This window comes from Arctopsyche grandis, chromosome 3, assembly GCF_051622035.1.
Source record: "Arctopsyche grandis isolate Sample6627 chromosome 3, ASM5162203v2, whole genome shotgun sequence".
NCBI lineage: Eukaryota > Metazoa > Arthropoda > Insecta > Trichoptera > Hydropsychidae > Arctopsyche > Arctopsyche grandis.
This window is the reverse complement of record NC_135357.1, coordinates 25,277,432-25,300,176: the sequence shown is the minus strand read 5'-3', so window position 1 is coordinate 25,300,176 and position 22,745 is coordinate 25,277,432. Positions and strand designations below refer to the sequence as shown.

The 22,745-nt window shown below is 31.7% G+C and overlaps 1 protein-coding gene across 1 annotated transcript in view; it reads right to left on the bottom strand.

Annotated features, from left to right (window-relative positions):
• Nucleotides 1–7,718: 7,718 nt before the first annotated feature.
• Nucleotides 7,719–22,745, bottom strand: part of LOC143923237 (uncharacterized) — an 87,078-nt gene continuing 72,051 nt past the window's right edge. Inside the window, exon 6 of the mRNA XM_077446817.1 lies at nt 7,719–8,622. Coding sequence (XP_077302943.1) covers nt 8,213–8,622 — 410 coding nt within the window. The 3' untranslated portion in view covers nt 7,719–8,212. The remainder of the gene's footprint in view (nt 8,623–22,745) is intronic.

Below are 22,745 nucleotides of genomic sequence, written 5' to 3'. Positions count from 1 at the left end.
GTTGTAAATACATATAGTAACAATAAGTGAAACGTAAGGAGGTATGTAAAAATAACAGTTCATCGAACTTTCTAGTTCATATCAATGAACATTGGGAAATATTCTAGAACCGTTTGCAGCTCAGCTGGCATTCATGCAATAAATTGTTCACATCCATGTTATGTTATTCGGGATTCGCAGTTGAACGTGGATAGCTTTTAAAATATCTGCCCCTGTCGAAGTGTTTGAATACACCATTCGGAAACTGCATTCCATTGAAGAAATTTAATCTTCGTACCAATTGAAAAATTCATAATGTACTATGAAAATTTGAAAAGCGACTTGAGAAAAGTCAACCAATTTCCTATTGGGGCTCATAACGACCCGTGTGGCGTTCGCTTCGAGATCCTCGAACCTTTTTTCACGGACAATCGAACCCGGAACGGTGAAATCTTTCTTTCACTCTCAACCTTCGGCTGCCGTAGGAGTTATTGTGACCTCGGCGGGGTTTCAGGGGTCGGAAATACCCCGAGGCATAAATCTGCAAAGACCCAATATAAGAATCGCGCTGTACGCTCCGATTCACCGGCGAAGTGTGTCATTGTGAGAGTCCTTTCGTTTTCCGCAAAATATTCTCATACCTCTCATCGTCTCCGTAATCGCAGGATTTCCGTGTAATATGTGTGTGAGTGTGTGTGCTTCGTCAAAAAGGCTTTTCTCCTTGCGAAAATTCGTCTTACTACATTAAATTTATAGGTCACGAAAGGATGAAACGTGATTCATCGTCATAAAGTACCTCAAAGTATGATGAAACGAACTCATAAATTTTGAAATGCTTATTGTTCATATTCGTATTATCATTTCAATCAATTATAAATGTTATGATCGGTGCATATAAGGTAACATCAGCTGGTTATTCCAATATAAAAAGTTTGCAATTTGCTAGTGGTGTTTAGAATCCTTTTTACATACCTCTTTTATACTTCACTTACAATTACAATTCAGGAAAAAATTTGCCTCTTATCCGATCGTTTTCATACTTTGCCATATTGCTCATTTTGGTCATCAAAATAAGTAAATGTATCCTCCGCCATTACGATGGAGAAAAAATATCGTTTTAGACGCGTTTGAAATTTGAATTTCTGAAAAGTGCCTGACGTTTATCCAGTTTTTGGTTTTAAACATAGATGGGGGTAGTAAAATAAAATTATAATAATTTTATATACAAATTATAGAAGAGGTATGTTTTTAAAAAAATAATTTTTTATCTAGTATATTATTAATAATCTAGAACGAATACATACAAAATTTCATTCCTAATGCAAATTAAGATTTCTTCACAATTATCATTTTCTTACAATCTAAGAGGAAAATTTATGATTTTTTTTTGTTTAAGCTTTTGAATTATATAATTGATAGCCTTTATTTATTTAGCAAGATTCTATTCCAATATCCAGTCAAATAAATATTTATATTTATTAAAAAAAAAATCCCTCCGTAATCCTTCATTGTTTCACATTATTTACTTTATCTATGCACGTCGTAACATAAATGAAAACTAACTAACAATAAACTTACAGTCCATCTGCTGTAGGAAGACAGCCAAAATGCACATTGACTATAGCATTTCGCACGTACAATGTTCTATTGTCTGTACGAAATGCAAAATTGTCGAGGGGCGGGGTTTTTCCTAAGTGTCTGTATATATATAGCGGTCCAACTATAGTATCGGTTACTGAACTGCTGATTGATACGATGTAATTTTTTTTCTAATTTTTAAATATGTATGTAGATCTTGCTCTTCCCTTTACAATATTCCCCCTCATATTGATCCATTTTGTTGCCTTGCTTTAATTTAATTTTTATTTTTTAGTCGTTTTTTCCAATTCTTAATATCCCATATATCCCATATCTCGCATTTTTTAAAGCTTTTCTAATTTATTTTTATTTTATAGAATTGTTAAAGGTTATTTTTAGAAACTATTTTAGTATCAATATTTGTTCCTGTTATAAAAAAATATAAAACTAAGTTGGTTTCATATTGCTGTGATTGTGATTTGCTTAGAGATCCAATAAATTAAATGTATATACGACATAGATGCCCTCTCAAGAGTGGAGCCTTGAGCTCTGCTTTCTTTTATTTTTCCCAGATAGGAAAAACAGTACTCGAATTGAACGTGAAATTTGTTCCCTCGGAGCAAATGGATAGAAACAACTTTACAAGTGCACGTTCAAAACGAGAAAATTCAATTACGGATTTTCTTTCAATCGTTTTTTGATTTTTTTAACATAAAATAATAGACGAATTGAATTTGCCTGAAAGATGAATATGAATGCTAACTTTTATTTGTACGAGTGAGTGTGAATTTATGTGGTGAGTATGAGGGAAGTTGTAGAATTTTGGTGAAGTGGAGCTTAAAACCCATTGCGTTAAATGGTACTTTTGAATGGGCTCGGAAACCCAAAAAGTGATTCGTGGTTGATTACGTGGCTGCAAATACTAGCCACCAGCTCAGATCCAATTGTCTCGGATCCAACTAAGCCACATTTATATGAGCAATAAGCCCTCTGAATACCACCACTTAAACGGGAAACGGAAAGCCTAAAGAGCAGTGGCTCACAAACCTTTTTTCGCCTCCACCTTTTTTCCCTAACTTTATTCAATTAAACTGTGTACATATATCTACATTTATAATTCTATCTTGATATCTAGCTTTATTTTTTCACCCACATCTTCTATGTACATCCTCCTCTACCTCTTCCTCTTTTTATTTTTTTTTTAAGTCGGATTACAGTTAGATTTATTGTTATCTATGTATGTACATAAGTATATACATATCTAAGGTTCAATTTAAGTATTCTAGTGAAGAGATTCACCAATCGATATTTAGTATTTGAAATTTGTGTGTAAGTTCATAAGTGTATATGTAGGTATGTGATGTAATATTTAAAAATAACTAAATGAACGAAAGGATTACGAAAAACATATGTATTTTTATCTATGTAAAAATTATATTGTATTTGTGAGTCTGTGATTTTTATCACAATTTGATTGAATAAAGTTGTTTGGTATTATAAGGGTTGTATGGTTATGTATTCATTCATGAAACTGATTCGGAATTTGTATTTTTGGGAGTGCTCTGTGTAAATATAACTTTTTCCGCACTTATACCAATACAAATATTTTATATACTGGAAAATTGTAAAATCATAATTTATTATAAAAAGCACTATTATGGTATATACAATCATTTCAATTTATTATTGGTGGAAACACGTGTTGAATTAAATTATAATACTAATTTTAGAATTTAATTATCAGAAATATTTTTGAAAAATCATTTTTTATTTTTTTTATGTAATCAAATTCAAAGAAAGTTAAATTAAATCACGTTTCAAAAGCTGCTCAATCAGACGAATTCATTCAAAGTGTCTACTTATAGAATGAGTTGACGCTTTCAATAAAAAGCTTTTTGCAAATGAACCAGTTGACCGCAATTTCATTATCTTCAACTCTTTCTGCTTGAATTCTCAGCAATTCTAAAATTAATAAATTTAATATTATAAACTTACGTATGTTTCTACCGTATAATATAATTGAAAGTGTGTTTGTATGTTTGTCCGGAGCTAATTCATCATCACTCATTTTAAGCTCGACATATTATGAATTTGAAATATCGATCCTAGAAAGGTATTTAATATATGTATGTATATATATATATACAAATATATGTACATACATACATATATGAATGTTGATAATTTTATCAGTCAAATTATAATTGATCTTATCAACTAACAGATACTAGATGCCACGTCGAAAATTTATATACGTAAATATACATATATCAATATGTACATATATTCATGACCCTAGAAAATATTTTAAGATAACCAGTAGAGGGGACTAGTGGTTAGCATGTTATGCTTTCGAGTAGAGTGGTCACGGTTCAATTCCTACTAGTAGCCGCTGGCCAGACCAGATCGTTTCCGATCAGAGTTTGCCATTTTTTTTGATTTTCATTGAAACGATTCCTGTAAATTGGCATCTTCTTTCCAATTTCTCTTGAAAATCTCAATTTATTCAGCGTCTTGAGGTTCGCCAATTTGTATAATAAAATACCACAAATATTTCTAAATAGATGTCACTGTGGATGATATTTGTATGATTTCGCATTTTATAAATGCTTGTATTTATTGTATTGTATCTGAGTTTGGTGCATCCGCTCTAAAATCGCCAGATTAACAGAACAGCAGCTTTAAACGTAATTCTCGTTTTCTCGAATGATAGATTGCACATCATATGACGAGTAACCTTTCGATGTGCACAGATGCACAGTTGCAATTTTAATAATTACCATTTTAATAATTGCATATGTGCACATCGAAAGGTTACCCGTCATCTGATGTGCAATCTATCATTCGAGAAGACGAGAATTGCATTTAAAGCAGCCGTCCGTTAATCTGTCGTTCAATTTTTCTGGCGATTTTAGAGCGGATGCACCGCATCCATTGTATCTGTATTAGTACACTCGTCGCTTTGGAGCGATATGTAAAAGCGAGTGTACATATTCGATTGAAATAAAAAAAATATGTATATACCAGCGGTTTTCGTCATTGGACTAGAGGGACTAAGCTAGTGCCCTAAAATATTTTACCTACAATTTAAAAACTATCAACAATTCGATTACAATAAATTCAAATAATTGTCTATATTGTTCACTTGGTATTAGTGAAGTTCAAAAACCGGAATCGGCCCTACCTGAGGTAGAAATAGAGGGGTAGTGGATTGTTATGGTATGGTCCGCCGCATCGTTCGCTTGCACGGACTCGCTGACTCAATTTTGTTCTCTTCACGGTACTGGTGAATTTTTATCTGTATGCAACCCTTTTAAGAAAAAAAAATTTTTTAATTTACTCATCTCTTCATACATTTATGGAATTTTCATTTAAGAGTATTCTGATTTGTGTTTATCAAACATCTTTTTCTATTTTTTAACTGGACGCTTGGCGTCCAGCACAGGGGTTAGCGGGGTGTTTAGCACAGTAAAGCAAATATTAAGAAAGGTAGGCTACTTAGGATATTTCTGCTAGCCCAAAAATGAAAAATTATACTCATCACTTCAAGATAGATTATATGTAATTCAAAATTCAAAAATATTTTTTTTGTCCATACCTAGTCCCCTATACATACGTATCTGCTGGTGAATAATATTTTAAAGGCAAGTTATAACGGGTTATACAGTTTATGTGTACACATGTTGTGTGGGTGCGTGTGTTAGTCCTATAAGATTTTCAAAGCAATAATTTTGGTCGATAGTAGTTTTTTCTTCATTCCAAATATCGTAATAACTTTCGACGATTTTCATTCATATATATATATATATATATATATATATATATATATATATATATATATATATATATATATATATATATATATATATATATATATATATATACATTTATATTTGATGTGCGCATTAAAAAAACGTTCTATCCTTACCGCTTTTATAATATTAATTCTAATGTATTTTGGTGCAAAACTTTCGCATTTAAATGCGAAACTTTTCAGAGGCAACCTTGCCGGCGCAATTTTAATTTGAATTTGAGCGAAGCTTTCCCCGAAAAACGAAAGCGCGGGAAAAGTTAGAAGTTTTCCCGTGTTGTGTGGCCAAGTTTCAAGGGACGATTTGATTACACACCCTTCTGGGAAATCAATGTGATGCGCACAATCCCAAAGAAAAATATATTTAAATTCGCTCAAATGTCTTCCAGGCAAGATTTCCAATCCAATAGTGAACCTGATAAGAATCTTATAATCAAATACTGTATAGTAGCATGTTCAGAATTTTCCTTTTATTTCAAATTTATCATACACAAGTATACGAATACAATAATCGAAACATAAAACAATGTAAACATGTTATAACATTTATTATGAATTTGTGAATGATAGAGTTTTTCTTTATTTTGTTTATATTTGTATGTATATTCTGTACAAATGGCGTAAATGTCATAGTAAATGTAATAATTATTTACATCGTACATACATACACATTGGCGTACAATTTTAAAAGCGCATTCATACCATATGTTATATGTGGTCATCACTCGTAATTTATTTTAATTGATTTGACTAGTTAAACATTTAATTACATTCATAACACATTCATAGTTTAATAATTCAATATATGTATAATTATATTTTGTGGTTATAAACAGTGTGCAGGTTCACAGATAAAACAGCAATATTACAAAAGCGTATTTATATAAATATCTTTTTTTTTATATAGATATATGTATAACTTTTCAAATTTTCTTAAAGTTGTATTTTATAGTTATAGTAGTAATGGTTAAATCATTGTATACAATTAAATTAGTATTGACAATATTGTGATATATGATATTTCGTTTTATTAAAGCCCGAACCACAAGCAAATCCGCAAGACAAGATTCACTGCAAGCAAATTTCCTCGAATATATCAGATTTTATTATAGAATGATTTTATTATTTTTTTATAGTTAATAGAAACGTGGAAAATTTGCTTTTAGCAAATGGCGCTTTAGCGGTATTAATTATTAAGTTCATACACATACATATGAGACCATTGTTCATTATATGATAATTGATACACATATATGTATATGTATATAAAATAATCGATTTATTTACGTATACGTAATATATATATATATATATATATATATATATATATATATATATATATATATATATATATATATATATATATATATATATATATATATATATATATATATATATATATATATATATATATATATATATATATATATAAATATATATATATATATATATATATATATATATATATATATATATATATATATATATATATATATATATTTTTATAAATGTATATATATATTATATAATATGAAACAAATTACTAAAATTTTCATTATCCTTCATTAAATCGGTACAGATTTCAGTGAAGTAATAACTTCATTCAATTTAATTTTTAACACAATTTTATATTTATTTCAATTGATCTACAATATTCTTAACCGCATATTGGTCACAAATGGATATACACAAGTACCTATATAGTATATATATATGATTTAATATATAATATTATATAAACATTATTTTTTATTCTCTTATAATTAATGTTAATGATTTAATACATTGAAAAATTTGCACGTACATATATATGTATTACATACAGACAGGGCCGCACTTTTATTTTGGCGATCTAATTGGATTATCTTAATCTATGATTTCAACGAAACCATTTAAATATTCTTATGTAATAAATAGACGCCCTTTCACTTTCGAATCATCCCCGTTTCACAGCTCTGTTCATGTACGTCAGCTAACTTATCAATCTAACAATAAGTATAATGAAATTAGGCGAATGTTAAACTCGCGTGGATAATAACAATATATTTTTTGCACTTTGTGCCAATCTGATTAATTAATGGATTAAGATTATACACATGTGATATGTATGTGAAAATGAAGATTAACGATTTTGTGTATATGTATGTATGACAGTTATAATATCTATTCACTAATGAAGAGTTTTTGTCAGAAAAAAATTCATAATGATAATTCCCAGAAGTGTTCCCGATTAACCCTGATAAGTTAAAAATACATTTTGAAGCTATATATGTATGTAGAATGTTCAGAACCAAATAAATATACATATATCATTTTCACTTACATTACATTCTTAAGTTTTTTTTTATTTAATATTTACTATGCGTATATGAAATTGAAAGTATGTATATCAAATTTTCAAAGCTGTTTCTTCGTCTTCTAATAATAAATAGATTATTTTTTCTTTTTTTTTAGCTTATCATATAACATTTATTATCGCGGCTATAATATTATACATGTGTATATTTATTACAAAACACCATTGAATTAATTTACATATTATTCGTTGGACATGAGACGAAAACTATATGGATGGGTTGTTTATCGTGTGCGGATCAATCAATAATAAATTTTCTCGGTGACCAGATCAAAGTGCACGTGTTTGAGACACTTGCTTTTATTGCTGGCGCACTTGTTCTTCATCTTGAGCCCTAATCCGTTCTTGAGCCTGTCTATCCTCGTACGAGGCAGCACCATTTCCATATCGATCGACAATCATTTCTCTCCGATAACCCTGGTTGTGGAAGTATCCAAGGTGTCGTTGACGGTCTTGTGCCACATCTCCAAGACCATGCTCCTGCGATGCTACTTGAACCTGGAAGGTCCGAGCCAAGGACATCCGAATAGCTGACAAGCAGCCAGTATTAATATCACTAATATCATAATGGCGAAGACAGAATACACTATGACCAAGTGGACTATAGCGAACGTGTATAGAGTCTTGTGACACCAGCGGTTCGGTTCGAAGAGCTGTTGATGAAAGTCCGGCCATTTGACACGGAGGATCCAATAGTTTCCGAGAGCAAACCAAGCCAAAAGTAGTATTGTCAAACCCAACGAGGCCAATCTTGGTCCTATAGATTTCGGAGAGCGAGGAATACCAGCCAGTTGACCCCACAGTAGACATCCCAATTTTATACCACCTAAAGCCCCACCGACGATCATGTAAACAGGAATGTTGGACTCTCGAGGACAGTCGTTCAAGAATTGTATACCTGTTAACAAAAATCAATATATTAGCTTTATATACATTCATAGCTAAATTGGGTGAAATGTTTTCGAATGGTTGTGTGTAAGTGTAGTAAGAATGTGAAGATGCGACTAAAAGATCTTTTTTCACTGTAAATAATCCCATGAATTGATGCTTCAACATTAGACCACTTCGAATCGCGTGACTTTGCCGAACATATAAAGGACATTTTGTAAGTGAAATTGTTAAAAAGAAAACGTAATTCGGTTTTCGACATTGATCTCGACGGTTTGTGCTGTTCAAAAGTGAACTAAGTCCGTTGAGTCTTAAAGAAAATAGGGCTGAATATTTAATACGATGCATTTATCTAAACAGGTATAACTTTATAAGCAAATATTCAGACATATGTATGTATGTATAAAACAATACTCTTTTACATATATGAACATATGTACATAAACGAATAAAATTTACGTTGCAAATAAAATGTTTTATTATATAACATTTCACAGAAGTACCACAAAATAATTGAAATTTTAAAAGGAAGCTATTTATTCCTATGTAACTATCTTATAAACAAGAGTTAATATTCGTATTTATTCGAAATAAATATTTGTGCAGATGACATATGTATTATACATAGACGAAAGGCCCAAAAGATTTGTTTGCATCACAACAGCAAATGATAAAAATGCATATGTACACTTCCTTCGAAACTTTTAAATAGGTATCACAATATATGAACATAATACATATAATGATCTTAAGTAATATTGTGTTAAATACAATATTTTTAATGTAGTAACAAAAGATGGAGTTTTTTAATCATACAAAAATTCGAACTCGAGATTTTGATTGATTTGAACTCAGAATCGATCACTGATCACGTTTTCATGATCTAGAAAAAATATGAATGTGTGTGTCTGTGCATTTTGGTGATTTTGAGAACACTTTTAGTCCTACAGAACTGAAACTTGGTATTAGTTACTGAAATTTTTATCTAAATGACGTATTTTTTTTTCAAAATTTTAAGTTGACCGGAAATGGTACCTCCCCTTATATATAGGTGTCCTCCTTTTTTAAGTTTTTGTATTAAATTATCCTCCAAACCGCTAACTGAATCGGACTAAAGTTTTTTAACTTGTAATGGAAATTATAATCTTTATAACCTTATATTTTTTGAATATATTTATCTGAACTGGAAGTAGTACTTTTACTCTAGAGAATCGAGGTTTTTTATATTTTTCTCAGAAACCTTTTGGTTTAATGAACTGAAATTTCATGTTTATTTTTTATAAGGCTTTTATAATTAATTAAATTAAATCCCATACTATGTATTTCCATATTAAAATTCGAAAAAATATCAGATTTACTTTCAAACGAGTTCAACGATACTAATTAATTAGAATAGAATTAGAAGTAGTGAATTTTAGATAATTATGAAATTCAGTAAACTTTGAAGACTTTTTATGAGCTTTTTACAGAAACACTTTTTCATTAGCTACGCTCTTTTAGTTCCATGACATTCCTGCCCGTCAAAAATTTGTGATCTGATTTTGAACCACTTCTACTCTTTAGGTCGTTTTGATGTTTTACTGACATACGAGGGTGTGTTAACATTGTACATAATAAGCACATAAGCTAATTTTCATATATACATACATATGCATATAGGTACATATGAATATATATTTAGTCTAAAGCCTAACAAGTAAGCCCCAATGGACTTTCCTGGCCAATTATTAACATTAAAAAACAATTAATAGAGAAATTTTACAAAGCATCAAAGAAACTTATATGTAGAAATTTTGATAAATTTTCATTTTTGCAGCATTTTATAAACCAGCGAATCCAAGATGCTGTAAATTCAAATTTTGTTAGAAACGGGACAGGGTTGCCAATTTGTTTGAACCGTTTCAATGAAATCAGATGATTTGGCAAACTTTGATAGGAAACGATCGACTTTGGAATCACATATCCAAGGTTTGGCCAGCAGCAGAGCCAGAGATTGAACTCGTGACCACGCTATTAAAAGAATTACAAGCAAGCCATTGATCTACGCTGATAATAATAAGTCTAATCTCTAAGCTGGTATGCTGATCTGTTGCTCGCTGCTAATGTCTCCGACATGAAACTAGACAATCAATTTAATCGCCAACGAAGTCATTTAAACTTACATCAGCATCTTGTGTCAGATCGAACTAGCTATCCAAGCGTGGTTTTCTACCGTCCCTTCACAACCTACTTAAATGATGGTGAAAATGCTTTTTTCACTTTCATTTATTAATTTAACTTGGCTCACTTTTTTCCTGTGCAGATATGTACCTATATATACAAACGTGTGTGGAAAATGAGTAGAGTGAGTTTTCGCGTTATACACGTGTGTGAAGACAGATGAGAGCTGAATCCCGCAAATCCTTATAGTGTGAACGATCGTGTCTTTTTCGGTTTTATTTGATTCGCGAAGAATTCCCACCATTCGTCTAACAAGCGACATTTCACTGTCGTAAATCTCCGACAAGACAAAAAAATATCAAACAAAAAAAAATAAAACATTTGAATTTACGGTTTGGGGATTAGGTGTATTACGCTGGTTTCTCTTCCGTTTCTGTGTTACACGATATTTTCCGGGGGAAAAAAACGACTCGCGATTTTTAGTTATATACCACGTAAACCTTAAATACATATATCAAAATAAAATTTTACATTGCCAACTCGGCAATTTTTCAACCTTCATTTATTTATTTCGTCCTCGTATAAAAGGGGTAAACATAAATTCGAAAGATTATTCCAAGTATATCTTATTTATAGATAACTAGTGGTGCTACCCGGCTTCGCTCAGTAAATGGAAATGAAATGAAAATCATGAAAAAAATCTCGTTATATAAAAAAAATTATATTATTTAACGACCGACCAATCACAAACGTCTTTGACCAATCCTGCCAATCAGAATCGACTTTGACGACTTCCATTTCAATGGAAGGTTGGTGCAAATGTGCGTCAATGTTTCTAAATTTACGCTTAAATTATTCCAAATTTGAATATTCTGTTTCAAAATGATTATTAGAAGAACAAATTGATTTTTTTTAAATAACGATTTTGGAACAACTGTAGCATTATTTTAGTAGCTCAGAGACGACGGACGACATACATATGTACATTTAATTAATTATCATAAAAATGCCAAAGATGATGAACTCTTGTCAATCTTTTATCATACTAATAGCCAGGAGCCTATAGCTACTTCATAAAAATATACATTCATGCATTGAATTTTTACTGTTAAGCTACGATATGAAGTTTTATTTATTTGTAGATATTATGGTATGAAAATTATTTTTTTATTAAAAAGTTTTGGCGCCTCCCCTGGATATACATTCGCTTTTATTACAACATTTAAAAAATATTTGTTCGGTATAAAATCAGAATTATTTAAATTTTATATTAAAAAAATCAGTTTTAGTCTTCTTCTTTCTTCGATTTTAATTTTTGAGAATATTTTACGATTCTTTGTGTATTTGATTTATTATTTCCCTTCATGCAGTCGTGAAAATGTTGTATGTTTAAAAGAATTTTTTAAATGCAATTCCCGGGATTCGAGATAAAAATTCCCGCGACACGGGACAACAATAATTCCGTGAATTCCCGGGAATGTCTGTCCCGGATCAGAAACCCTAGTACATACATACATATATAGATGTATTATTATTATCCCCATTAGTTGCTCCAAAAACAAATTTGTTGTATTTATTCAGTCTTAGGAGGCCTCGGATTTCTCATATAATTAGTTTGAAAATGTAAAACGGATATATCATAAATTTTTACCATCGAGAATTATTACACAGTGTGCATTGTGCATCTCTATGTATACATATGTATGTTACAATCGAAGTGTATCTTCAGTTGCGATATATTCCAACTGGCGTGTTCGCTGCCTGCGTTTTTCCGACAAATGGGAACGAGAACGAGAATGGAAACGGGAACGGGAATGGGAACTGGAACGGGAACGAGAACGGGAATGGGAACGGGAATCGCATGTTACGGGAACGGGAATTATTGTGGCAACGCATGCCGGGTTCAGCTATATCTAATATATAATTTCGAAAAAGACTTTGTTTGTATGTATGTATGTATGTATGTTTTTTTTTTGAGTCTTAGATTCTGTGACGTTCAATTTAATAAAAAACGATCGGATAAGAGATAAAAGAATCAAAGCAATTGTTTAATGTGACTTAGTAAGTTTCATTAGATAGTCTCTGGGTGCTCTCAAGTAGAAATGCACGTATGCACTTACTTCCCCACTACGAGTAAGACCTCAATAAAACCAATGTACATATACAAACGTCTTCGTTATTCGGAAAACAGTTTCAGTGCATCCCAGCTACTGTCCTACACTCACATAAAACCTAATCCACCACTTAATTCAGTGCCAGCCATTTTCAATGAGAGCTCGGTCCGTGTCATTGCTAATTATGTATTCACGTTCGACGATCCGCACTAACGAGACTTTACCGAAAATCACAAATTAGTCAGGGGGTGGTAAATTCTTCGCTTTTGTTTCGAATCGGGCCGTTAAAGGGCAAACTTTCGTCGACGAAAGCACCGTCATAATAGACCGTCCGACCGAGCGAAGATTTATCCTGGCTCTCGCGTACCGGAAGTTCTTCCGATGGCGACCTTTGTTCCGTTTATAACCCAATAAAGAAATCGGCCCCGAAAACGAAACGGATCGCCGTTATCGTCGAATAACGGCGCCGTTAACGGCCCCGCGCGCGAATCTGCTCCGTCGATATTGTACGAAACTATCGGATAAAAATAAACCGAGAAATATCCGCACAAGGATAGCTTTTATAATAAGGATTCGCAGCTGGATAACGGCATCGTTCGTTTTCCATACAGTAACATCCGATAACAAAGCCATCGTATTTGAAATCTCTTACATACTTATATTTCACATCCAATTAGGATTGCATACTAAAATGTAATGAAATATTTCAATTAAAATATACGAATTAAAAAAATATTTGTAAAACATTATTTAAATATTTAATCTTTCATCTCTCAACAATTGATCTCGATAATTAAACATATTTTACTAATGTTTATATCTAGTCAATTCATATCGATTTAAATTGAAGTAGGCAATACGCGACTACTCCATTTTGCAATTTTGTTTAAATGTTCACTTCATTAATTTATTCCCGGTAATCGATTTTGCTATGTTCAATTTTGAATTTATAATAAATACACTTCTATGAAATGTATATTATAGCAGGTGATCAAACAGTTAGCGTGAAAATTTTTCTTAAATAAAATAGCCACTATATGAGTGAAAATCAAAAATCTTGTATCAGAAAGTTTAATTTATGATAATGTGTGAAATTAAATATTAGTCCATTCATTATAGACGATCACCAAAAATACATACAAATGATCGTTTTCCCATAAAAATGGATCAATGGTAGCTCGAATGTATTATTTTAAGTGTTTGTGGATTATTGATATACATTTTACTCTTAAAACTAACTCAATTGAAATATTTCAAAAGAGCTAAATTGGCTTTATCTATACGTATCGTAAAATTTAAATAAATAAAATTTATATGTTTGTAAATAATTGCAATCAATTAATGCGCGATCTATTGAATCATCTAATAGTTTATAAATAGCTTCACAAACCTGTCTAGTATGATAAATAACATAACAAGACCAACCGACCTCTTTTTGGCGATAAAGTTTGGCTAATCAGTGCATATTGTGAACGTTTGTATATTCAAACGGAATACATGATATACTGCTTATGGCCGACAAGTAAACATACAAATACTAATATCATTATATCTGTTGATACAATTGTGGCAAAATTTATACTAAAAGTTTCACGTAAAATTCTTTCTCATCATTTTTTATTTGTTCGCGTGATAAAAATGTGGGATTTCATGTCGCATTCGTGACATTTGCATAAATGCCGCGTCGGCATTCCCCTTTTTAATATCTTGTAAATGTTGTCACCGGATGATGTCGTCTTCCGTCCTGAAGGATTACCCGCTGACATCCTGCATCGATCCGTATATTCGTATGAATTCTTTTACTACATCAGTCCTAAGGTATGATTAATTAACAGTAAACTATATGTGAATATTCGAGATATTCCATTTCGAGATAATTTTCGAACTAGTTGAAAGTTATCATTTTCAAAATCGATTTATTTTTTAAAGGACTGACAGCGAAGCTAAATATATCACATGATTCTTGTGAAAATATTTGCTACGTTTATTTAAGAATGCTTAAAATATTTGTAAAACTATAAAAATTTTATCTTCTACTCATTTTTTTCATCCAAATGAAAGGCCAAAGTTGCTTCACAACATTTATTCAACTATTCAAGAGGTCCACACGGATCCACCACTCACTCCAGAATAATCTGATCTACCGTGTGTACCTATTTATAAAGGACAAGTTGCCCAGCACAGCTTTCCATATCCATCAATGTGTCTATTGTCTAGGCAATTAAAGGTCTACCCTGGCGAGTACATGTATTGTTTACGCACGCACTCGCCCAGGTTAGTGAGAACTTCTGCGTATCCTTTGTTCAGGCACTTACTGAGTTCCGTTAGCCTAATCCGGGGTCTCTATTTTTCACCCACGAATGCACTTACCCATGAATACCCATGTATACTCTCTCTCATGTTTCCACGATACAATATCAACATTATTGATCGACAAATTTATTTGTTTTTGGATTTCAACACATTCTAAATTAAAAATAAATGACATTTCTGGTGTAAGGATTTATAAAATCATATATTTACATACTACCAAGCTGGTACATTTCATAATATGTATATACATATGTATACTTTGCACAAAATACATTGTTATCGTCTTAAGTAACCATTAATATTATTTCTCCATCTTGTTGAGATTATTAAATGGAAAACGAGAGTGAACAATGATGCTATCTTATATATGTATTTGAAGTATATACATAATAACAGAGTCTAGATAAAATCAATAAGTACAAAAGCACGCAGAAATTTTGTTTTTATAACCTAATAACGCCAAGAATATTAATACAAATGGGATAAATAAAATTTGTCGAATTTTAGCATGGTCGAATTTTCACTTCGATAGTTCCCAAGCATTTTAGTTTGAAAATGTATTATATAGACAGTTGTGAAATTAAAAATCATGAAAATGTACTGAAATTAAAAATCATGAAAAATACTTGACTCGAATTTCAACTTTGATTCCGATAAATGTAAAACAAAGCTCCAGAATTCTGTTTACCCTAAAACGAAATTTAGTCCAATTGTATGTATCTGGATTTTATCGCGGATTTTATTTATTTATAAAATTTTCACAACAAACCGTACATATTGCTTATGGTTTATGCATTCGGTATTGCACTGCGAGCCTTCTGACCTTTCGGCACGAAAATCCAATTTTCCAACCGAGATGCGGGTCATGCTCCACTTGGCTCGCGAACACTTCGTTAACCGACGACAAGACTCGAAAACGGTTGCCAACCACTGCCTGCGAGACTTATAAATCGAGATCCAAGCAAGGAGCCAGCCTCTTTCAATTTATGTGGCGCCATTTGAACAGCGACTTCCGATTGAGGCAGCTTCGCTTTAACGGCCACTGAGCCGCATTTTCCGGTGGAAAAGTACCCCCGTTTTTCACGCGAGATTGCTCCTCGCTTACGCCAATACTCTAGATCTCCAACTTTCTTCCTACTCATTCAGACTATTTATCGGTTCCTTAATTAGTTTAGGTAAATTCCTACAATTGGCGTCGTAAAATTATTTTATTTGCATTATTGAAACGATAATTTAAATAAACTTATGAAATTTTTGTTAAGGAAAAAACGTTTGAAGGCCACGCTACTTACAACCTACAATATTCTCCAGAATGAAGGTGACTTTAGTTCGATAAGTACTTACTACTTCATTCAGCCTTACGTTGTCTAACTAATTTTACTTGTTACGGAAATTAAACAGTACTTAAGGACTTTTCCACTAAGGTCATCTATAAATGTATAGTATTGTAGCGTGGACTTGAAGAGGGATATCTAAGATGGAAGTGAAATACACAGTGAATAGTGATAGAAGTAGAACTCCGAATGAAGTACGGAACAAATCTGCCGAATTCGCCGCAGTGTACCATCAACCAATGATATCTCTCAGCACAGAGAGATCATTGGTTGATGGGTCGCATGCCCTTATTGACTGTTGCATATGGTTCGTTAATACGCTGGGGCATTTTTTGACGCAATCGTGCGATCAGGTAATTAGTGCTGATAAACCAATCACCTAATCTCTACGTTACAGAATCATTAACATTTCTCAAACATGCTTCTCTTTTTCATTCTGTTAGTTCAGTGACATTCCTGCCCGTCAAAAAATTGTGATCTTATCCGCTTTGATACCTTACCAACATATGGAGGCTAGCCAGGGGCGTCATTTCGGTTGGGGCTGAGGTATTCATCCAAACCCCTCCCCCCCCCCAGATTTGAAAAAACTATCCACGTTGTTTAATGTATTGTTATGAATTTTAATTAAAATACTAAACCAAAAAAAATAGAATATTGAAATTCTTAAGAACCACTGTCAAGTATAAACACGTCTATTTTTCCCAAAATATTTCTTTTGTTGTTTGTCTTGGTTTGAAAGATTTTCAGAAGATTATTTATATTCACTCATTTTTTTAATATAATACACCCCCCCCCCCCCCCCCTAGAAATTCATTACTTACTGGTCAAAAATTTTGCCCTTGAGAAAAGCTGAAATGACGCTCCTGGGGCTAGTTAATATTTTCAAGATGAAGCTAAAGAAGTATAATCATTAACGAACTCATTAAAATTTACATTGGAATCTTGTGTCAAATCAGAGTGAACAGCTAGTTAACAATGGTAAAGCTACTCTTTCACTTTCTTTTACTCTCATCTCATATACACTTGATATTAGACGCTTTTATACATTCTCATATTCCTTTTTTAATTTACTAATTTTAAACTATCAACTAATTTAAAAATGTGTGGATTAGATTCTATTCCGACACATTTTTTTTTTGCTTCATTTACGCATATCACTTATGGCCTTGTTTGTTAGTTTTTGCACGTTCTTGGATACTCTTATGTAGATTCCAACTTGCCAACTATTCTATCATATAATCGCATGCCCAGCTCATTGAGATTTATATCTATTACTTGAACCAGTATATACATACATATGTATGCACATATATTAATTACTCTAGATCTACCCCAGATCTCACACAGCTGTTTGTATTTGTATCTCGCATCGATAATAGTACCGAATATACTCGGATAATAATACATTTCATATTACTCTGAGTGTATTGACTCAAAGTAAAATGTTGACATCAAACCCCCAAGCTTAGCATACATACATATACATATATGTATGTACATACATTTTATTTTATTTTTATTTTTACATAGATATATACCAGGAAGGCTTGACAGGAAGACCCCGATGTGCCTTTCTGGACAAATAATTACAAACAAAGCAGCATTTTTTTTATTATTTTATAAATCACTGTATTGCCAGAAGTTGAAGAACACGAAATAACAATTAATTTATTAATTAATTACAGAATTAATCCATTGAGACGTCTATGGATTTAGATTTTGTACATAATTTTTACAAATTATACACACAATAAATACAGATTTTTGACAACAGGAAAAATGATTTTTTGCCAATTTTGAGGAACCGTTTCAACAATGATCAGATAAAATTGGCAAACTCTGATAAGAAACGATCGATTTGGAGTCACAAATACCCCCAAATCTAACCAGCAGTATGGCGGATCAAACCCACTGATGACTTGGTGCTAAACATACACGCTACCATTAAGTCATACTGCTGGCTATGTACATGTGTATGTATATAAAGACAAAAGTTTGTCCATTCATTTGTCAGTTTATGGCTGAGTCGAAAAATCAGTTTAATGAATTTTTCAAGATTTACACTCTACGAGACGATTTTAGCATAGAAAATTTATATCGCGTACATATTGGAAAAATATTATGCGTAATCAAACCAAATATCGCCACCGCCTCTTTCTTACATAAAAGCTATGTGAAAGTATAATTGTACCACAATTTTTACTTTATCTATGTACGTAGTAACAATAGATGAAGTTTTGTGATCATGCGAAAATTCGAACTCGAGATTTTGACTGATTCGAACTCAGAATCGATCACTGATCACGTTTTCATGATCTAGAAAAAATGTGTGTGTGTGTGTGTGTATTTTGGGGATATTTTTAACACCGTTAGTCCTATCAAACTGAAACTTAGTATCCGTTACTGAAATTTTTATCGACACGACTTAAATTTATTTCAAATTTTTAAGTTGACCGGAAACGGTACCTCCCCTTATAGGTGTCCTCTTTTTTTTAAGTTTTTGAATTCAATTATCTCCCAAATCACTAACTGAATCAGAATGAATTTTTTTTAAATATGATAAAAATAATAATTTTTATAACCTTAAATTTTTTAAATATTTCTATCTGAACCGAAAGTAGTACTTTTACTCTAGAGAATCGAGGTTTTTTATGTTTTTCTCAAAAACTTTTTGGTTTATTGAATTTAAATTTCATATCTAAAAGTTTAAGCTTAATACCAAGTTATTTATAAAATTTAGTAGGCATCTGTCAACCGGAAGTGGCAGTTTACTCTTGTTCGATTTTTCTTCCACTATTTTTTTCGATCCTTTAAACATGTGTGTTCGTCACGAAAAAATTCAAGTATAATTCTTGTAGCAATATAATGAAAAGAAAAAAAAATTATTAAATTTTATAAACCGGAAGTGGGATTTTTTTCTCTTAGAAAGGTTAAAAATGTTGTGCCCACTACTCTGTCCACATCCCTGAACGTATTAAGCTGAAAATTTATATTTCTATCCTTTGTGTACTAACTTAGAGCTGGTAGGGTTTTGGTCAGAATTCGTAAACCGGAAATAGTATTTTTTTTTAAAACAATATTTCATTATTTTATTTTGACCTTTTAAATTGTTTTAAGCTTCTTGATATTTATTGTGTATAATAAAAATAGTGGTTTTAAGTAAAAATAAAAAAAAAATTACTTAATTTAATGAACCGGAAGTGGGATTTTTTTCCTCGTAGAAAGGTCAAAAATGTTGTGCCCACTACTCTGTCCGCACCCCTGAACGTATTAAGCTGAAAATTTATATTTCTATCCTTTATGTACTAACTAAGAGCTGGTAGGGTTTTGGTCAGAATTTGTAAACCGGAAGTAGTATTTTTTTTTAAAACAATATTTCAATATTTTATTTTGACCTTTAAAATTATTTTTATTTTCTTGATATTTTATGAGTGATTTTTAGTAATAAAAAAAATTTGAACACAATCAGACTACCGGAAGTAGAACTTTTGTTTTGTGCAAGTTTCCATACATTTGCGCTCAATTTGTATCGCTATCATAGTCATCAGTTCAATATCGAATTTTGTTTTGTAACCTTCTTATATTCCTCAAATACATAGATAAAGTCATGGGTTGGTCACACCCGAATTTTTTTCAATGACTTGATAAAACAACTCGAAGATTAAACCAAAAGTACTATATTTCAATTGCTTAATCAAAGCACTACAGTAGTCTTCGTTAGAAGCAGGATGTATGTACATATGTATATGTATGTATGTACATTGTACGAGATAATTCATGACCTACATAAACAGGATATATTTCCGCAAGATAGTGCACACGGAATCCCTTATTCACCTGCACGGCTCACAAGCGTAGTAAAATGTAGTCGCAAAGTATGAGTCGTCAAGTGTGCGGCATGTTTTATGTTTCGGATTAAAATATTGATAAATAAACGTCATAATCTGATGTCGACGCGTGTTCTCAGATTAGGTCTAGCTTGTGTTTTACAAGGAAGCCAATATGGATGTTATTAACCCGCAGGTGAGCCGGATAACGAACAGCGGTTCAAATATTAAAGCAGCAGGGGCATGATGGTCGCATTTAAATAAACCACGACCCGCAGTTTGAGGGCCCTTGGAAAATTCACAGCCTACACCCCGGGGCATCGTAAACACGAATGATAATGTAGAAAATGCACGTTTTGTCGCTTGTTATGTTGCCATGACTATGGCTTACAACGGTTGAAAATTTTAATTACTTTGATTAAATTCGAATAAACTTGAATTGAAATAATATATGTTGGCTGTCAGCGTGAATTGAAATCATTTCTAAAATTATAAAATCGATTGAAATGTTTGTAATTCCCATTTTTAAATTTAAAATGTGAAAAAATGGTTACCCGCAGTGATAAAATTAATTATTCGATTTTCTTCCCTATTGGAAATTAATTATTCGATGCTATTGGAAAAGAAGCACTGGTAACTCTTATTCCTTTCGCGACTACGTACCTATGCGAAACAGCATTTTCGTCATTACTTATATTAAAAAATAAGCAAAGGTTATGCCTTTCCACAGAGATATTGGAAGATGCTTTGCGAGTTAACATTTCTGACATTGAACCCGATATCGATTTGTTATGTAAAAACATGCGACCTCATCTATCGCATTAAATTGTTTCATGTGTGTATAGTTTTTATTTAAAAAAAAATGTTTTTAAGCAAGTTCCTATAATTTTGTGCTGAATATAAATATGTGTATTATAATTGCAATAATTACTGCCAAATAAACCTTTTAACTAGAAAAATAATTTTTTTAGGGGCCGGGAATTAATTCTTTCAGATTTAGGGGGTCGTGACATGAAAGTAATTGGGAAGCACTGTTCTAGGTGATATTTTAATAATATTATATAAACTTGTATTTCTCTACTGCACCATATCACAAATTTAATTCTTTGCCTTATTATATGTATATGATTTTTTTTATTCGATGGTTTCTTATTTATAGTGGTGGAAAAGAACAGTAAATTTGTTGATTCAATTTTTCTTTATTTAATATACCAATTTTTATACGAAACCGTCTTAATGAATTATAAAGATAGATAACATTGTTATCGTCGAAAAATAACTAAAAAAATTCTTGGAATTTGGTATAAAAAAATACCAGTTAACACGTAATAGCTAATTTACTAACAAATTCATCTTTTTAACTAAACTGTTTCATCAAGATAAACCTTATGATGTACTGAAGAATATTTTTTAAGATAAAAAATGATACACCTACTCAAAATTATAGTCAGCAGTATAGCTAGGTGGTTGCATTAAAATTAACAACCGAGAGTTGACCTCGATTGAAAATAATTAATTCCGAGTATAATCTGTAGTGCTGCTGGTCACACTTGGATTTTTGTGACTCCAAGTCAATCGTTTCCTATCAGAATTTGCCAATTTATCTAATTTCATTGTTAAAACGGTTCCTCCATCAAAATTGGCAAAAACCATCCTACCCACTATGTCACCACTATTTGAATATGATTTCAAAATTTATAATTAAGGATAGACGCTAGGGTGCTATTTTCCAAGAAAGAGGGTTTGCCTATTGTCAACCTACAAAGCTAGAGAGCAAAAAAAGTTTCACAATAGAAATTTGACCAGAGACAACCCCTCTTTCCTGGATAATAGCACCCTAGCGCCTATTCTTAATTATAAATTTATATATCTACGAATTTAATACCATAGATGTCACTCGGGGGCAACCCGTAATGATATCATGAGGAAATATAAATTTACTTAAAAAAAAGTCGTTAAGATAATTGAACACGATTTTTATACTTCGACCAAAATTTTTTCACCCAACTATCAACGATTGAAAGTATTATACTAATTGATTAGTATGAAGATTTAATCAAAAGTGATAGCTTATATGTATTTTATTTCCAAATATGTATATGTATTTACACGTATCGAAAGGGGTAACAATGTAAAATCAATCCCAATGGTGAATGGTATGGGGTGCAAATTAATTAAATTAATTTGAGAGGCCGAAATGCGTCACAATGGTTGGATTGCGCACGGGTCAAAACAACCCGCACAAAATTTAACAATGAATTCAGGAACAAAAGTTAAATTTAACAAAACCTTTATTTGAACGATGCTTTAATGAGCAAAGCACACTCGCGGCTCACTCACCATTTTCAGAAATAAATAACGTATTGTTCTCCATTAAAATATGTA